This window comes from Pelobates fuscus, chromosome 6 (assembly GCF_036172605.1).
Source record: "Pelobates fuscus isolate aPelFus1 chromosome 6, aPelFus1.pri, whole genome shotgun sequence".
Taxonomy (NCBI): domain Eukaryota; kingdom Metazoa; phylum Chordata; class Amphibia; order Anura; family Pelobatidae; genus Pelobates; species Pelobates fuscus.
Window position 1 is genome coordinate 31,307,709 of NC_086322.1, and position 21,188 is coordinate 31,328,896.

The 21,188-nt window shown below is 41.0% G+C and overlaps 1 protein-coding gene across 1 annotated transcript; it reads right to left on the bottom strand.

Moving 5' to 3' along the window:
• Positions 1 to 11,478: 11,478 nt before the first annotated feature.
• On the bottom strand, positions 11,479 to 12,447 carry LOC134566036 (vomeronasal type-1 receptor 96-like). The gene has a single exon (XM_063425749.1). It carries the CDS (start codon positions 12,445 to 12,447, stop codon positions 11,479 to 11,481), a length of 969 nt encoding a protein of 322 aa, XP_063281819.1.
• Positions 12,448 to 21,188: the final 8,741 nt, after the last annotated feature.

The window sequence follows — 21,188 nt, forward strand, 5'->3', positions numbered from 1 at the left end:
CATCCATGGGTGAAAATGGATTACTTTTTTCGCGCTTAGGTTTTTTTTTTTTTCAAAGTGTAACGGTTATTATGGATTTTTATTTTGTCTTTTTTGGGGCTGAAAAAATAAGATTTTAGAAAAAAGAAGACATCAAATGGTAAGTTTTATTTTTTATTTTTACAGGTACCGAGTTATTGATCCCGCCTCATTATTTTTAGGGTGAGGGGGGTAGGTAGGGGTTCATCATTTTTTTGGGGAGGGGGTGACTAGGGGATTGGGGACCCCTAGTCACCTGGGGGTTACAGTTTTTATTTAGGGCCCCCACCCGCGGCTCAGGGGTGTGGGCCAGGGGGTGGACAATAGGCCCCCCTTATTGGTATTTAGGGCCCCCACCTGCCGCTCAGGGGTGTGGGCCGGGGGGAGAACAATAGGTCCCCTGCTTATTCTAATTTAGGGCCCCCACCCGCCGCTCGGGGGGGACCGGTGGGGAAGGACAATAGGTCCCCCCCTCATTGTTATTTATGGCCCCCACCGGCTGCTCAGGGGTGGGGGCCTGGGGGAGGACAATATGTCCCCCCCCCATTTTTCCTATTCTGGGCCCCCACCCACCGCTCAGGGGTGGGGGCCGGGGGGGCTATAGAAGCCCCCATTCGCGCAGCACGTGTGTGGGCTTGGGCGGGGGATCACTGTGTTTTTTTTGTTGTTTTTTTTACAGTGAGCAGCTACCTGCTGCTTACTTTTTAATAGACATGCCCCTACTCGCGGTATGGCGAGTAGGGGCAGAATTGACTAATATTAAGTAATTTTTACTTAGTATCAGTAAATTTGTCTGAAAGACCAATTTAGGTCTTTCAGCCTTTTGGTAGATAGCTCCCTAATATTGTGAGAATTAGGGAATTATCTACTAAGCAGCTGCAAGAGAACATCCAAAGTGCCGAAGGCCCGGAATTCTGAAATGTCTAAGTTCCGAAGTGCTGAAGTTCCGAAGTGCTGAAGTTCCGATGTGTTGAAGTGCCGAAGTACCGAAGTTCCGAGATTTTGAAGTGCCGACGTTCCGAAGTGCCGAACCGAACCGATGAGCCAAAGTCCCGAAGTTCCGAATTGCCGAAGTGATGATGGTTATTTGAAGGGTTTGTAATCACATAAGTGATTCAATAAAACTAAAATCTAACTCTACTTGGATCTGGGTGAATTTTAGGATATGTTGTTCACCCAGATCGGGGCTACCAGGGGATGTAATTTTTATGGGGTTTTATGTGTTTTTAAGGGACTTTTTGGGGTTTCATAAAAATTTATGTTTTTCTGTGCTTGGAGATAATTGGGTTAGATTAGTCCTGATTTAATTATTTCCCAAGCACAAAGGAGGGATTATCTTGTTTGTGTATGGGGGTGTCTCACTGTATGACTCTGTTTTTATTGGTTTATTCACTTTGTATCCCTGTGCCCAACAAGGTCCACCTGGGTGTCACCATTGTTGGGAAACTTGCATAAACGGCCAGTGTGTGTCCATTACAATTATGTTCCTTCTTACCTTCAACATAAAGTCTCATCTCATTTGTCGGGGAAATGGCTGTATCTATCCTGGGGATTGCTATATCACTATACTCCCCAGGAATTATAATCACTACTAGCTCTTATAAGAGCTGTTCCTGCTATGCTCTCTGGGAGTAGGAAAGGTCTGCCCACTGGAAGCTGGATCCTGGTCTTAGGTCCAGGGTGGGTGAAGGACGGCGAGACCCCAGAGCACTAGGAGCATCGATTGGTGAAAGGCACTCGGTCAGAGTGCCAGGCGGTTCATCACACACTCTAACATGGATATAAATTCTGGGGAAGAGAGAACCAAAGCATATTTGATGATATGTACAATGCATTTTATATTTTGAAGGAGGTTCTTATCTTTTATGTTCATCTGTCCATAACCTAACCAAACTGAGCAGTGGAGAATCAGGAAATGTGAAATTAAAAAATATATCTGCATTCAAGAGGCAAAGATTTTAACAGTTTTGTTTATATTTAGAAACACAAATCATACAGTTCAATTCACCAACAAAGTAATTCCAAAAATGCTATTCACCAGTTAGTAAACGTTTCCAACCAGCCTGCAAGGACTCTATAGGAAACCATAAAAAAAGGTGATGATATTTGCTATTCAGTAAAAACCAAAGATAAATCTTACCTGCACTCTTTCCCAAATATTTTCCGTTCACTAAATGGTGTCACAGTTTCACAGGCTGAAATAAAGCAGGTGTAAGGTCTCACTAGGTTTGTACAATTAACCCTTTCACTCATGGACAGATACTTATTTTTGTAACAATTTTCTAATGCGTTTATTTAATATTTATCTGAATAAAATAATATTGCTAGCAGTATATTTTGCTCTTATTCCTCTGTATGTTTACGACTCTTTGTACCTTAGTAAGTCAAGTGTGATGTAGTTGGGAGGCTGCATACACCATTTTGTTCATTATTATACCTCTTAATTTTACCTCCTCCCTAAAACTCTCGATGGAATAAATGATGTGCAAAGTGAACCATTCTTGTCCTGTTTTAATGTCTATCCTCTTTCTCAGTGAACCAATTTGAGTTTCCAATATTATTTCTTTTTTTTTTTTTTTTTTTTTTTTTTAATGGGGACTTTGTCTTGTCATCCAATTACAATGTGTAGTTATTATTGAAAATGTTGCTGCCAAAACAGAGCATTTCAAAAGTTGACCATTATTTGGAGTAACACTGAAACAGCATGCCATAGCTCACTGCCTTTACCCCAATCCATCCATCAATAACAAAACTATTTAAAAACTGCCTAAGAATTAGGGACTTAGTGTTAGGGTCAAGGGGGGCCGCTACCACTCTGCAGTCAGTTGGATAAATATTCTGAGCACAATTGTAGAAATTGCAGAAAATCAGAAATGGAAGTTTCTACCCATTGCTTATAAATGTTATTTCATTTATTAACAGTCCCTAGTCAGCATGAGTCATATTAATGCAATCTGAATATTTTTTACTGGTCATATTTTGAGAATTAATGTTATACCTTTACCGGGCCAAAATTGGTTAATGTAAACGAGGAAGCTTTGTACTCTTGTGATAAGAGACATATGTTAAAAGGGTGAAAACTAGGATTCTATTGTGTGTTAGAGAGCAAACATTTGCCTTTTCTGTTAATGTGAGTGTGTTTTTTTTTTTTTTTTTTAAGATGGAGACCAGTACTTATCACCAAACACACATTCATAGTGTGGAGATTAAGTATTTGTTTACTTTGCAAACCCACTACATGAACAGGCAATTGAAGAATTGTGTGACTCTATGTGGAGTTGTCTAAGTGCATTTGTGTGTGCGATTGTCTGAGTGGGATTATGTGTGGGATTAGATCGCTGCTAAGTGGTATATATAAAAATATTACATTTTGTAGAAAATACGTAGAGATACGTGGGCAAGCAGGACATATTTTAGATTATACTGAAAAAGGGTTTATATAGAGTGTATTCTTGTGAAATTATAATACATAAAATGGTCAAATACAATGCTTCTGGTTATTTGAAATAAAAAAAAACTGTTCAAAAGGAAGAAGGATGTCATGTGCAACAATTTTAAAATTTCACATAATGGATACAATTCTGCTACACCAATCTGTAAACCTACATGACTATTACTTAGCACAGACAAGACCGGATTAAGAGCCCATTCGGCCTGGGGCTGGCAATTATGATGGGCCTAATTATAGAATTGTATCGACAGAAAACACTAAAACAGTGATCTGATGAAGCCAATAGTGGCAAAATGCGTCATCACGTTGTGACGCAGGACATTGTGGACTCCGCCTCCCGGAACAAGCTTCGGATGCCAGAAGTGGCGGTATCTGTGAACCGTATGTTAATCCTGTTTATTGTATTGACGGTGATTAAAAGGACCCACATTTTAATGCCTGCTGTTTTTATCAAGTGGAATAAAGTTGTTTATCTTTATTCTTGGCTGTCCATCGAATTTATCAAGGAAATAGATCCTGGGTACACTGTAACACAGTGAACAAGCGCAAATAGCCTGAGCAGTCTCTTTACCTGTTTAATGTTTGTGAATACTATAATATACCTCTTTTTAAATATTAAATTGTGTTTGCAATATTAAACTATCTGCCTTTTATGTATTTTTTTGTTTGTAGAAAATTAACTCTCTGTGAACAACGTTTGTGACTGAAAATTTTATTTGCACATTGATTTTATTATCACTTTGATTTTAAGTTTAATATTGATTTACACAGAATATATAATGATATTTATGCACTTTAATGTGGAATGTTGTAATAATATTTAAACATAAGTTTTGAGGTGTATTTGCATGACATATTGCACAAATATTGGTTTCTTACACAAGTGATTACAGGTTTATCTTGAGGACAAGCACTTTGTTGCTTTGAAATATTTTACTTGCCGGGGTTGATTGCAATACACAAGAGTTTTTTGTGAGCACAGTCTAAAGGCACAGCGCGCTTTATATTTGTTTTTTCTGTCTAATTAAGAGTTGTGGAGCTAATACACTAATAAGATGCTGCTAATACAAACAGTGTTTTAGAAAGTTGTAAAATTAATCTATTTAGCGCTATCCATAGCATGTCCTATTGTTTTTGGTAACTAAACCTGTCATACCTCCGAAGCGTCATGTATCTGGCAACGGTGGTGCTGGATGGAAACTCACAGGATATAACCATAAGAAAACACTTAACCTATGCTGATCTCTCGCTTTCATCTTCAAGTAAATCCATACCCCCTAACAGCAGTGTCTGGTAAAGATGAATGTCGGTGGGCGGGATAACATGAATGACGTAACCAGAACCGCCGAAAGGGACGAACATGCCCAAAAAGGGGGTCTGGGACAAAGAAAAGGTGTATGTAGTGAGTGTAGATGAAAGGGAACATGCCACAGTGTTAGAGAGACTGAAGCAGCAAGACCATTTGCATAGTGTGCAAAGTCAGCTTTACCTTAACTAATTTCATTGTCAGCCAGCCCACAAATGTTTTGTTTCCCAACATCCCTCTGAAGTTTCCATACTTAAGCAAGAGCATGTGTAGAGGTTTTTTTCAGTCAATGGTCTTATGCCATAGGCATGGGCCTGGAGGTGCAGCTCCATCAGCCCCTATGTTAATCTATCCCTGAGCATAGGCATGTACGCCCTATTTCACCTAGACACTGAAATGGGCAGACTTTACAGCGTATTATTTGCTAGAGAAGACACCCAGTTACACAAGGTCAACGTGCTAACTAATCTCCTTTGTGGGCATGCTAGCCCACTCCACTTGTTATTGCTATGTACTTTATTCAATTCACTCACAATCCTGTCCTAGCATCATACTTCCTAAAGGTATGCATAAAATCCTCCTGAGCAAAGTTATTTTGTGATATGTACAGTGCACCAAGTGAAAATAACTTCAATCAATTTTAGCAATGAAGAGAGGTTAACAAAATAAAACCTCTTTAGTTTAGGAAAACGGCATCTCAGAGGGGATAAGATTTATACAAATATATCCGTGGCCAATACAAACCATTGTCTGGAAATATATTCATAAACAGGACTTTACATAGGACATAGGAAGATGCTTGCCATGAAGGGGTTGAATAATTCTGAGACTGGAGAAGTCATTATAAGTTGCATTTTCAGTAAAATTTGTGGAAACCACTTGAATCATTCATTGTGTTGAGCTATTTCAATTGTTTTTGTTTGATTTGTTTATTGCAAAGAGCTGAAAATCTGTATATTTTATCAATCAACCTGATTTTCAATGGGGTTGAATGATTTTGATTTCAATTGCATGCAGTGCTGTACACACGATTCATGGGGCCCTGGTGCGAAAACTGGTCCGTGGCCCCTCCCCCCCCCCCCCCCCCCGGCGCTTACACTACGCGGGCCGGGGCCGCAACACATGGCGGCGGGCACCTGGTCGCAGGGGTCGCAGGGATGTGACCCCTGCGAATGCTGTATGTACGCCAGTGCATGCAGATACACATACACTTAAAGGACCACTATAGGCACCCAGATCACTTGAAGTGGTCTGGGTGCCAAGTCCCTCTAGTTTTAAAACTGCAGCTGAAAACATAGCAGTTTCAGAGAAACTGCTATGTTTCACTGAGGGTTAATCCAGCCTCTAGTGGCTGTCTCACTGACAGCTGCTAGAGGCGCTTTTCACGATTCTCACTGTGAAAATCAAAGTGAGAATACGCTGGACGTATATAGGAAAGCATTGAGTAATGCTTTCCTATGGGCGGTTTGAATGCACGCACAACTATTGCCGCAAATGCGCATTCAGAGCTGAGGGGGATCGGGGCAGAGAGATCCCCAGCGCCAAGGGAGCCCAGCGCTGGAGAAAGGTAAGTGCTGAAGGGGTTTTAACACCATCAGCCCAGCAGGAGGGGGGCCACAAGGGTGGGGGGGGATCTAAGGACTATATAGTGCCAAGAAAACAAGTTTGTTTTCCTGGCACTATAGTGGTCTTTTCATGACAAACATTCAGATACACATACAGACAATCAGATACCCATGCAGACCAAGAGATACACATACAGACCCACATACAGGCACACACACACACACAGATATACACATACATACACACACACACACACACACATACAGACACACACTCATAGTGACAGACCCACATACACACTCACTGACAAACACATATACACTCTCACTAACAAACACACATTCACTAACAGACAAGCATACACACACAGACTCACTAACAGACACACACACACTCTCACGAACAGACGCATACACACTAGCTAACAGACACACACATATACTGACAGACACACACTCAGTGACAGACATACATAAACACTCACAGACAGACACAAATACACACTCACTTACAAAACATACACTCTCACTGACAAACACACACTCACTAACAGACACACACTCAATAACAGACACACACAAACTAACACACAACTAACACACTCAGTAACAGACACACATACACAGTAACACACTCACTGACACACAAAAACTAACACACTCACTGACACTCACTAGCAGACACACAGTCAATAACAGACACACACAAGCTAACACACACAGTAACACACTCACTGACACATGCACACTAACACTAACACACATACACACTCACATTTTTTTTTTTAATCCCCCGGCCTCCCTACCGTTGGGAGTGCTGAGAGATTCCAGCTTTCCCTGGGGTCCAGTGGGGCTGCTGGATGGACGGTCACTGCTGGCGGCGATGGAGCACTGATCCTCCTGTTCAGCTCCCTTGCACGCCGCTTACTGATGCTGCAGCCGCAGTGAGGTCATATTCCGACTGCGGCGTCACTGCGGTGCGTGCAAGGGAGCTGGGCAGGGGAGAATGCTTAGCAAAGTGACGCCACTGCCAGCCTCAGGGGGCCCTGAGGTGGCCAGCTCCTGGGCCCCCCAGGAGAGAAGCCTGGCAAAATGCGTCCATGGCTGCACTGGTGTACATACCCGGGTCGCAGGGCGGCCGCGACCGCGGTATGTACGCCAGTGATTTTGTGTAACTATGTTTGCATGTTTTTATTTTTTTTGTTTCTTATCCCAAAAGGTGTGCTAAACCTCATCCTTCTGTGTCCCATTGACAATGACATAGAAAATAAAATACAGGGTGCATATAATCATAACTATCAATTTTCCTGATTTGCTGGATTATATTATCAGAGATAATTACTTACTTGAACAATTTGTGAACTCAGCAGGACTTCATAAACATTCTGAGCGGCTAAGAGTCACAGATTTCATTTGCATCCTAGATGCAGCAGCCACATTTACTTTGCCTAATTTAAAGGGACACTATAGTCACACTAAAGCTTAATGTAGTTGTTCTGGTGAGTATAATAGCTCTCTTTAGGCATTTTCATGTAAACACTGTCTTTTCAGAGAAAAGGCAGTGTTTACATTGCCCCTAAGGACACCTCCAAGTGGCCACTCCTTAGATAGCCACTGGAGGGGCTTCCTGGCTCAGGGCTGCACAGTAAGCAGCCCTGCCGTTCAGCGTCCCAACACTCTGCATGGATAATTCAATTCATCTCTATGAGGAGATGCTGATTGGCCAAAACAGCATATGACCCCACCACCTTAACGATTTTAGCCAATCCAATAGGTTTGCAGTTAATATACCACATATTAATATAACACCTATGCAAATCAGAAGCAGGTGTAGAAAAAAAAAGCAGGTCAAATTAATAAAAATTGCTAAAGGGTTACTCCAACCACCATGACCACTTCAAGGATTTGAAATGGCCATGATGCTCGGAGTATGTATGTGCAGTGGTTATATAGGTGCACACAAAGTCACTGAGTTGAAAATGAAGTAACGATTCCCTGAATTAACTCAAGCTGATAAGTGCACACAAGCAGCTTTCACAATAAATAGCAATAGGTTATACATCCCAAAGCCAGCAGATAACTGCACATTCCCTTTACATTCTCACTTTAGTAAGGATACTGGTATATATGGATTCAACATTTTCGGAAGAAATGTTTACATTTTAAAAAGTATGCAGGCTAATTAGTAATTTTTTTAAAAAAAGGGTCTTTAACCCCTTAAGGACACAACTTCTGGAATAAAAAGGAATCATGACGGAATATTTACGTCATGTGTCCTTAAGGGGTTAATGGCTGACTTATTATTCCTTTTACTATTTCTTTAATCCATTAATAATAATCAATACATTAAACCAGTTTTATGGGTTCAGTAACACTGATGCACACAAATACATAGGTACGGTTATCGAGCATTATTTCCACTTGATATGTATTATTTGTTTGCTTATAGCAGCACTCCAACCCATAACAAACTTCAGCTTGCCTTAGCCACCCCCTCTCACTTTATGAAGGTGCTGATTTGAAGAGAAATGATCATTTTACCATAGCCAGACAACCAGTTCGGTGCTATTCTTGATTGGTTTGTGCTATAGAACACAGCAAAAGTCAGTGCATTTCATAGAAGTATTGCAGGTGCACAGTGGCAATTGTTATTCTCTGTCAAATGCATTTAAGGAGAGATGATCTTTGCAAAACCTGTTCAAGGTGGAAAAATCTGGTTTCCACTGGATACATTTCGTCCAAATTACGTCCATGCGTCAGTTCAGCTCGTCCAAATTTCTTCCAAAGAAATTAAAAAAAGATTTGAGCGGACCAGAATGGCGGGACAATTTAGCAACTAGCAACTGCAAAATATAATATAGTATTTATATGTAATTAGCTATCTATCTATATCAATTCCTGAAGCTAATTCTGTTCAAAATTCGGCCAACCCGATTCCTTTGAAATGAAGACCAAATAAAATGGCGTTTTACATTCAGTCAATGTTCATTTATATGAGCTCTTTTTTAGAATTTTATTGCAAATGTAAGCATTTGTTAATTTCAGATTTATTTATTAATTTTATTTATTTATTTTATTTAGGGTCCCATAACCAGGTGAAGAACACTGAATCATGAATAAACCGAACCAGTCCATGGTTTGGATTGGTTTCTTCGTAATGCGCTCATATGGCGATTTGGAATTACAAAATTTAGATGAACCACTCATTGCCCAAAGTTTGGATGAATTGCAATTCAGGAGAATGGAGAATGTGAATGTATAAGTCTAATCAGTTGACCTAATCAGATGACCTCCCAGCAGGTGTAGTTGAGCTGCCTCAAGAGACCATCTTGCCACTGAATTTAAGGTAAGTTAACTCTTTATATTTACAAGAAAATATGGGTGAGAAGGAGCCCAGGAGACTCCACAACAATTTATATCGCTGGAGTGTTCCTTGTCTCCAGAAACCACTGACACATTAAAACAGGGAGATTATTTTTTAAATTCATACTTATTTAGTCTATTAAGCAGATAATGACCAGTGCAACAAACTGTTTAAAATGAGCTTTCTAAAGACAATAGGCAACCCTCTCCAAAACATTTGTGAACTGCTCTGTCATGACGTACACACAACAGATAACCTGGGAAAGGCAGATGTTTGTCAGTTACATTTCCATGACTGTCGGTAGTGAACACTGGCTGAGCATAATGGTAACTGCAGCTTGAAATTGGTTAGCAAGCATGCACAGTGCAAAGACATCACTGACGTACAGTGTGATGAGTTTTCTCCTGGCGATACTATGGTGAGATTTAAAACCGACCCTCATTGGTTTACTTCTTAGCTGCATTTCTGACCAAGGAATACAAGCTTAAAGGACCACTATAGTGCCAGGAAAGCAAACTCATTTTCCTGGCACTATAGTGTTAATAGGTCCCCCTCACCCTCAGGGCCCCCCTCCCGCCGGGCTCTAGGGGAAGGAAGGGGTTAACATCTTACCTTTCTTCAGTGCCGGGCTCCCTCGGCGCTGGGGACTCTCCTCCTTCTGACGTCATCGGCTGAATGCGCATGCGCGACAAGAGCCACGCGCACATTCAGTCAGTCCATAGGAAAGCATTCTCAATGCTTTCCTATGGATGCTGGCGTCTTCTCACTGTGAAAATCACAGTGAGAAGTGCGGAAGCGCCTCTAGTGGCTTTCAATGAGACAGCTACTAGAGGCTGGATTAACCCAAATGTAAACATAGCAGTTTCTCTCAAACTGCTATGTTTACAGCAGGCAGGGTTAACCCTAGATGGACCTGGCCCCCAGACCACTTCATTAAGCTGAAGTGGTCTGGGTGCCTATAGTGGTCCTTTAATATCTTTACCCCTGAAAGCTCTAGGTTAAAGGAACATTCCAAGCACCATAACCTCTACAGCCTGGTGTAGTGGTTATGGTACCAGGAGTGCCCTGGCATGCTCCCAGAATAATTTGTCACACCGTTCTAGAATTTTTTTTAATTAACGTACCTGAGACCTCAGGGTTCCTGTGCAGCATACATCTTCTCCTACAGAAGAAGCCTTCACTGATTTTTTTCACTGAATTCAGCATGGCCCCAGTTAGCTCAGTGGAACTAACCATTTTAAAACAGACAAATTAAGTGGAAGGATGATGGGGCATTGCAGTGGGCTGAAGCTCGTATGGCATTCGGAGTGTTTCTTTAAGGCTATCCAAAGCAAGTGCTCATATTGACCACTGGCAAACCGATATTAGGATTAATACATATTATATTTCTCATTGACACAACTTAATTAAGTAAATTCTAAGAATCCTAAAGTCTAGCAGAAATGTATTTAAGAATAAGTTAGACACTATAGAGTGCCTTAAGGTTTGGCTAGAAAGCAATATTCCATTTCAGCAAACGTTCTCTAACTAAGCCTTATACAAATGATTAACAAAATATCTCCCATGCAATATATTTCATGTCCAGTACTCACTTTGATAGTCCCTGTAAAAAAAAAAATGATTGTTTAACTCGATTACAATGAGTTTGCGGCATGGAACCTCAAGTTCCTGTCAATATTTATTATAACAAAACAGATGGCAAACTTTCTGTTTCGATTACTCCCTAACACGGTGTCTCATTGCTTATTGATGAGACTTACAGTGTTACTATTTCCTATGGTGGATTTTCCATGCTTTGTACAGCTGTTGGGAGTCTACAATGGCAGCAGCAACCAATATCCATTAAGTAATCTCTCACTTGTCTGTAGCCAAAGACCATTATGCAAGAGCTGACAGAGTAGTAAACTGACGACAAAATCCCATACAGCGCAGAAAGCATGTCATTCTCATAATCATTCTGTATTAGGCCAGAAACAATAGCCATCCACACCATATCACTGGAAATCCAACAGACCACATAGATCGAGAGCAAAGAAAGCAATATCCTCGTAGCTTGAGCTGTATGTTTGTTCCAGCTACGCCTGACAGTCATCGTGTCTCTCACTTGCCTCCTGTGTCTACAGATAAGGTCTATTGTAAATCCATTTAGGACAATTACCAGGATTATTAACATGAAATCCAGGGTCACTGTAGCATAGGTAAGGATTTTAAGCTGAGTAGTATCGGTGGGACCTATGCAGTGGGTGCTTGTCATCAGTGGGTTGCTTTTATTACTTGAATTGATTGGATCACTATATAAAAGATACGGCGTGTGGAAGGAGATGCTGATTACCCAACAGCCGGCAAGTGACCAGTTTACATATTGACCTTGATGTCTATGGATGAATTTTGACCACCGGTGACTCGGTCTCCTTATCTTTATGAGATGAAGAAAGCTCAGGTTCTCTACGGACCAAATACTGACCAGCCTGAGGGTATGGTAAACATATAACAAAATTCGGCACCCTAAGGATCCAAACACTTTGGAGCTGATCAATACAAACAGCGTGGGTATCTCCTTATAGCAGCAAAGCAAAAGGTTGACAAAGGCCATGTTGGTTATTATTCTGTCCAGAGGCTGAAAGGCTTTGTGTTTGATAGCATTGCCGATAAAGGCGAAGAGCAAGACGAGGTTTGCTACTGTTCCAAATAAAGTAGCAAAGTAAATAGTCAGAGACAAAATGTCTGGCGCAGTTAATATCATAGTCGATCCTTTGTATCCTTTTTTTAATTGGTGTTTGTTTCACTTACATCATGGTTGAATATACACGCAATCGCCATAATTTGCATCCTTATAAATGTAGGTCCTTTGACTGGAGCTGAACGTCTCTAAGCTTTTCTGCTCAGCACCAAAAGAGGGAGATCCTTTTTATGTCTGTTACACTGAGAAGTGGTAGGTGTGATCACCTTATCTGAGTCGTCAAGGTTACCGTTTGTTTCCAGTAAGATAGTTTAGGTCTACAGGTTACGCATTATTTACTAGCAGCAGTTGAGCAAAGATAACGTGGTGTTAGATATGTCATTTTAATGGGATTTCTAACGATGTGAATTTCTGTTACAAGAAATGTGTTTCTTAAAAAGGTAGATGAAATGAATGTATAGTTAAATGTGAGAGTCCCAGGGCCAGATAACAACAGGCACAGCATGACAGGATACAAGAAAGAATATAAATTATCTCAGAGGCTTGGGTTTAGGCATAGAAGGGATGGTGTCTGAGAATCAATGAATTTTGCTATTGCTTTAGTTTCATCTGCTGAAAGGTAGATTTTCAACTGCTGCCAGGGATTGGGCTTAATTCTGTTAGAATTAAGAATTGATTTTAATCAAAACGTATCACTTTGACCAATATGCCAGCCCATCGTTATCCTTTGATCCAATTAATCATGTTTTAGGCTCCATTACACTTGAAGGCTGCATCTCTCAGGCAAATATAATGTATGAAATATCACATTACAGAGAAAATTGCTTAGCTTATCATATTAATAAAAAAATAGCTAATTTTGGCGAATGCGAAACTCTCATCCTATCGCGTACAGTTCACATAGCCAGTTAATTAGCAAATCGCTATATTAAACAATAATGGGTAAAGTTTAGGTGTTACACATAAAAACAGTAAAAGCCTAGACCTGGCCCCTCACAGAGCTCCACAATTGGATATTGCTACCCGACACACTATTCAGGAACAGCAAATCACTAACATCACATTCGTTCACAGCCATGACCCCACCAGGCTTCCTACTTGTCAATCCTTTAATGCATTCCTTAAATCCCACCCCTTTAGAATAGTCTATGGACTCCAAGGCTAGCTGTCATTACACTTTCAGCTTAATTAGTGGGATAGTTCACCCCTTCACATTTCAATTCTGCTATTGTTCCATCCTGTACCTTGGTCTCATTACCCCACACTGCTCTTCCTGTTGTGTTTTGATATCCCTCCTCCTCTAGATTGCAAGCTCATTCGTGCAGGGTCCTAATCAACCTATTATTCATGTCAATATCTGTAATAGTTTGCCTCAGTATTAAAGTCCCATTAATAATATTGTAAAGCACTGTGGAATTTGTTGGCACTATATAAATGGTAATACAAATAATAATGACAATTGAAGACACAACTTATTAAAGGGCTGATATTCTGGTTCAAATACAAAATATACATGTAGGTCCAATGGCGTTAATTGTATCTTCATTTGCCTGTGATCTACTGTTCCTGTAGATTAACCATTCAATCTGTGTCATTATTTGCCTGTGTTTCATTTTTGAGAATTTAGACACAGGACTGAAGCATGTAGGATAGCGAAAGAGAAAAGTGTTATTTGGTGGTGTGAAGATTTGGCAGATGTTTGAAACCAATTAATATGTTGCACATATTACACAAAATTACACAAATTTACATTGGCTGAAAAGAGACATGTGTCCATCAACTTCAACCTTTTTACATCTGTTTTTGCTGTTGATCTAAAAGAAGGCAAAACACCGTTTGAAGCTATTTTTAACCCCAGAGTGGAATTAGATCTCTCCTTCGATCAAGCAGCTGTTACCCTACCAAAACAGTATATCCCTGAATATTATGTTTTTGCAGGTATTCATCCAGTTGCAGTTTAACCCCTTAAGGACCAAACTTCTGGAATAAAAGGGAATCATGACGTGTCACACACGTCATGTGTCCTTAAGGGGTTAAACAGCTGCATATACTCTGATAAAACCATCTCTTCGGGCAGATAATTCCACATCCTTTTTGTTCATACTGCAAAAAAAGCTTTCCTTTCCCTCAGACTAAATCTCCTTTCTTCCAGTCTAAATACGTGACCTCGTGTACAATGTAAAGTCCTGTTTATGAATAGATTTCCAGACAATGGTTTGTATTGGCTTAATTATATTTGTATAATGCTATCACATCCCTTCTGGGGTGCTGTTTTTCTAAACTAAACAGATTTAAATGTGTTAACATTTCTTCATAACAAAAAACTTTCATTCCTTTTATAAATTATGTAGTCCGCCTCTGCACTTTTTCCAGTGCCTTCTTTAGAACAAATGCCCAAAATTGCACAGCACATTTAAGATGTGGTCTTACCAGTAATTTATAAAGAGACAAAATTATATTCTCATCCCAAGAATTACTGCACTTTTTTATCCATGACAATACCTTACTGGCCTTAGCAAATGCTAACACGTTGTCAAGTTTGTTGTCTATAACAATTCCCAAATTCTTCTCATGTGTTGTTTTCCTTATTTTTCAACACATCACAAATATTGTTATCTTCTCAGGGGAATATGACTTTGGCTGCCAAATATATAGATAAGAGGCAGAGGGAACTTAAAGGGACACTCCAGGCACCCAGACCACTTCTGCCCATTGGAGTGGTCTGGGTGCCAACTCCCACTACCCTTAACCCTGCAAGTGTAATTATTGCAGTTTTTTTTTTATAAACTGCAATAATTACCTTGAAGGCTTAACTCCACCTCTAGTGGCTGTCTACTAGACAGCCACTAGAGGGAACTTCCTGGATCATAGCACAGGAAACCTGTGCTAAAGCGTCGCTAGACACTAAAAAGTAACCTACATTATTCAAGAAAAAAGATGATCTCAGCTAACTAGTGTAATCATTTTGGATATAGCATTGAATCAAATATCGAAAGTATGTGAGCAACATACATCACAAAATAAAACAAGAGGCAAATGTAAATGTAAATGTAATTTAAGGAGAATGGGTTAAAACACGATAATTTAGGTGATATTTTAGAATAGTCACCTTTCACACGTGCACATGACTCATTGGTGAAGCCTGTGCCATTATATTGTTGAATGATTTGAATGATTTCTCAATAACCATAATATGCATAGAAAGAAAGAGGCAAACAGACACACCTCTATGGTATAAAATAGAGCAGGCAATATTGAACCCCTATCAGTTGATGGATTTGATATGGGTGATGCCACAGGAACAGCCTAAAGGGATTAAGCTGCTAGCTACAACTTGTTTTTCTATACAAATGTGGAATGAATGGGTACCAAAACTGATGAAAAAGGAAACATCTATGTTATATGCTCCAATAGGGAGTGTTTCCTACTGCTCAGACTGGGAAAAGAAGGGTATCGGGCAAATATTCCAATTATGTGATCTTAATGGTATACAACCTTTTTTCTGATTTACAATTGGAGTATGGACTTGACAGTAAAGAAATGTTTTCCTATTTAAGAGTGAAACACATTCTCATACAGAGAAGGAGATAAGTGGCTTTGGGAAATTTTGTATGGGTAAATTAAAACAAACAAGACTCCTATCACTATGCTATAAATGTTTGATAGAGGTGGCTAGGCCTAACAAACTACCATATATGATCAAATGGGAAAAGGAATTAAATTTTATTATTGACCCAGCTCAATGGCAACTGACAATGAGAGTAACAAAAAAAATCTGTCTTGACCATATAGAAGCTTCAAATAAAATTTGGATGAGTTGGTTTTTTTTTTAACTCCCCAGCGCCTGTCCAAAAAAATGTTTTTAGGTTCTCCATCAGCATGTTGGAGATGTAATACGGAAGTAGGTTCTATAAGTCATATTTTCTGGAACTGCTCACAATGATCTGGTTATTGGAGGTCAATTAAACGTTTGATCAAAGAAGAGGCTGGGTACGGAGAAGGAGGACAGGCAGAGGGGTCGATACCTGCCAAGGAGAAGGAGGACAGGCAGAAGGGTCGATACTTGCCTTGGAGAAGGAGGACAGATAGAGGGGACGATACCTGCCTGGGAGAAGGAGGACAGGCAGAGGGGTCGATACCTGCCAAGGAGAAGGAGGACAGGCAGAGGGGTCGATACCAGCCTGGGAGAAGGAGGACAGGTAGAGGGGACGATACCTGCCTGGGAGAAGGAGGACAGGCAGAGGGGTCGATACCTGCCAAGGAGAAGGAGGACAGGTAGAGGGGTCGATACCTGCCATGGAGAAGGAGGACAGGCAGAGGGGACGATACCTGCCTGGGAGAAAGAGGACAGGCAGAGGGGATGATACCTGCCAAGGAGAATGAGGACAGGCAGAGGGGTCGATACCTGCCTGGGAGAAGGAGGATAGGCAGAGGGGACGATACCTGCCTGGGAGCAGGGCCGGCTTTTGGGGTGTGCGAGCTGTGCAGTTGCACAGGGCGACATGGCAGTAGGGAGCGCCATGTGGCCGACACAGCTTGCACACTCCCTGCCCTCCCTATCATCTAGCAGAGAGAGCTTAGCAGAGAGAGACTAGGAGGCGGAGCTAAGGGGCCGGCGGGAGCGGAGTTACCCGAGGCCCAAATCTGCTGCCTGGTAAGTGAGACCATCTACAACTATAGTGCCCCCCCTCTACCCCTATAGTGCCCCCCTCTACCCCTATGGTGCCCCTGCTCCCCCTATAGTACCCCTTTCCCCATCTATCCCTATAGTGCCCCCATCTATCCTATAGTGCCCCCCTCTACCCCTATAGTGCCCCTGCTCCCCGTATAGTACCCTTGTTCCCCATCTATCCCTATAGTGCCCCCATCTACTCCTATAGTGCCCATGCTCCCCCTATCTACCCCTATTGTGCCCCTGTTCCCCATCTACCCCTATAGTACCCACCTCTACCCATATAGTGCCCCTGTTCCCCATCTACCCCAATAGTGCCCCTCATCTACCCCTATAGTACCCCCTCTACCCATATAGTGCCCCTGTTCCCCATCTATCCCTATAGTGCCCCCATTTACCCCTATAGTGTCCATGCTCCCTCTAGCTACACCTATTGTGCCCCTGTTCCCCATCTACCCCTATAGTGCCCCCATCTACCCCTATGGTGCCACTGCTTACCCAACTACCCCTATAGTGGCCCCCATCTACCCCTATAGTGCCCCTACTCCCCCAACTACCCCTATAGAGCCCCCATCTACCCCATAGTGCATCTGCTTTATAGTGCCCCTGTTCCCCACAACCACTATAGTGCCCTCATCTACCCCTATAGTGCTCCTGCTCCCCCAACTACCCCATAATGCCCCTGCTCTCCATATACCCCTATAATGTCGCACCTCTCCCATCTACCCCTATAGTGCCCCTGCTACCCCATCTACCCCTATAGGGCCCATGCTTCCCATCTACCCCTATAGTGCCCCTGCTCTCGATCTATCCCTATAATTGCTCTGCTCCCCCGTCTACCCCTATAGTTCCCCTATTCCCCCATCTTCCCCTATAGTGCCTCCCCACATTTTCATTTAATAAATCCCCATACACATAGATGGGGGGGAAGGGGAGGACGCTGTTAAGATTTTTCACACAGGGCACCTGAAGGCCTAAGGCCGGCCCTGCGTGGGAGAATGAGGACAGGGAGAGGGGACGATACTTGCCTGGGAGAATGAGGACAGGAAGAGGGGATGATACCTGCCTGGGAGAATGAGGACTGGCAGAGGGGACGATACCTGCCTGGGAGAAGAAGGACAGGAAGAGAGGACAATACCTGCTTGCGAGATTGAGGACAGGAAAAGGGACAATACCTGCCTGGGAGAATGAGGACTGGCAGAGGGGAAGATACCTGCCTGGGAGAAGAAGGACAGGAAGAGGGGACAATATCTGCCTGCGAGAATGAGGACAGGAAGAGGGGACAATAACTGCCTGGGAGAATGAAGACAGGCAGAGGGGTTGATACCTGCCTGGGAGAAAGAGGACAGGTAGAGGGGACGTTACCAGCCTGGGAGAAGGAGGACAGGCAGAGGAGTCGATACATGCCTGGGAGCAGGAGGGCAGGTAAAAGGGACAGCACATGTCTTAGGGAAGGAGGACAGGCAGAGGGGACAATGCCTGCCTGGGAGAATGAGGACAGGCAGAGGGGACGATACCTGCCTGGGAGAATGAGGACAGGCAGAGGGGTCGATACCTGCCTGGGAGAAGGAGGATAGGCACAGGGGTCGATACCTACCTGGGCAAAAGCCTGCGCACCACCTCTTCATCCTTCACATGTGATCTGTAAATTTTGCTACAGACTTTAAATTGGGATAACAACTTTATTCACAGAAATAATGTAGATCAACCATTTGACTTTGTTCATGCTACTGTAGAACAACAAATGTAGATCCATTTCTATACTCAATCAATTAAAAATGAAAATAGTTTTCCTTGCTTTAAAATATTACATAAACTTTATTTGAGAACATTTATAATCAATAATAATTCCTTACTAACAGGCTTAACGTCTTGCCACCTCTCTCTCTTTGAAAACCCCTATAGCTACAACTCTTCACTGAAGCTTTTTCTGCCACTTCTTATCCCAACCCCACACAGTCCAACATCTCTAACCCTTCTCATTATCTGCTGCTCACCACTAGTGGAACCACTCAACTGGCTTCTGCTTATCCCACAGATGAAACCTTCCTCATTCACAGTCAAATGGACTCTAGGACACATAACCCAGATATTACACACAAGGTAAGCTCTCTTCTCCACTGCACACTCTTCACAGCCACATGGTTTTCACTGCTGGCTTGCTTGTACAGAGGCCTCCCGTCACTTCTCACACCTTATCAGTCAAAACTGCTTGTTTTCTATTTTCTATTTTGCTTAATGTAAACAGAGTGTATTCAGTTGTATTACTGATTTACTATAGAATCACTACTCCTCATATAGGCACAGTTATAGTATTAAGTATTTATATAACTTTAACAACTGTATTTTATAACTGCATTATTTTGTCTCAATGCACATTCTACCTGTAGATCAGCATTTCTTAAATGCAGGTATCTATAACTCAGGGGATTATGGGACTGGATCTCTGAACAATGAACGAAAAAACACAAACGTTTTCAATGAAACTTGAGATGATTAATTATCACAGGCAATATTTTCAGTCTCCTTGATGTACAGCGCTACGGAATGTGATGGCACTATATAAATAATAAAATAATAAATAATAATAATAATGATAAATGTTGATGTAGGGAAGGAATGTGAATACTATTCAAGCCAAGGGAAAGATTGTGACATTTACAAGGAAATTATTTTTTCAGAGCTGTTGTGTTGAAAATCTGGCAAACGTTTCAATCATTGATGAAATTCTTACTGGTGATGGTAAAAACCCCTTATTATTGGATCAGTGACAACGATTTAGAAAAAGTTGATTTCACGGTTGAATTCGAAAAGGCTGAGCTGATTATCAGGCAGTTTTGGTGTAAGCACATAGCAGCTTACTTAGCTCTGCATAGATGGCAATGAATGGTTTGGTTCTCTTCACAACTACTTATCTCTGTGAAACAGGATTCTCTGCATTATTAAACCTAAAATCAAAGTGGAGTAGTTACATATAATGCCACTAGATGGCAGCATGTAGCTGAGTTTAAGAATGTCATGTTAAGTACCTGTTTTGGGAACATTGGATGAACCAAAATTGCACAAACATTGAACAATCAGAGTACTGCAAACTATATATCCATAATATAAAGGAACATTTTCCCACCATGTAGCACACAGATCAAGTGGGAAGACACTGACAAAAGAGGAGAAAAAATGACGAGCAGTAAAAATAAATAAATCTATTTTTATAGATATTTATTAAATATATAACAAAGATGAGAATAAAGATATTTTGTATTGCTCATCCTTCTTTTCCTCTCTGTTCATCACATCTCACTTTTTCTATAAAGAAATTCATCAACATTCAAGACAAGGGATATATCATCTGTAAAATATTTTACTCACTAATATTTCTGTTAAGGATCGATGAATACATAAAAAATTCAATTGTAATAGTTTATATTATTTAAAATGTTTCAATATCCCTAATTTATACATTGTTGCTGTTTTATCTAACTTTAAATGTTTCAGATAAATGTTATGCTAAATTATTCAGCATTTAAAGAACTTGGTAAGGAAGGGGTTAAAAGGGACATATTTTTACAAATATGAGATTTAAAAAAAAAAAAAAAATTAATTGCGTTCCTATAGAGGTACCTAAAATACCACTTGCTTGTAAATGCATTTATGGGGCATACATCTACAATATAGATTTTCAGTTGTTATACAAGGTTAGATATACAAAGTAGACTTAAATAACACTGTTCTGGAAAACACAAATGAAATGTTTGATGTCATTTTTTTGCCAACATTAATGTGTCGAGATGTTTTTCATTTTCCTAACAGATAGCCTTTTTTTTTAGATTATGTAATCACACTTATACATATCTCTAAGAGAAGTCATTCCAGTATCCAAGGACTGTAGATTTACACGTACCAGCCTACAACCCGTGGGCGTCATGTAGCCAGGTAATTGAAGCTTTGAGAATTTACAGGTGGTCAATACATTAAGATAAAACACAATCTATTGTACTTGTACACAACGGACCTTGCGTTCACACTGTGCAAGTCATTACGGGAGAGGAAAATTGCTAAAGAGACAATTAAGAAGGTTATTATTAAAGAACAAACTCATTAGGTCACAGTAATTGTATGTATCTTCATATTT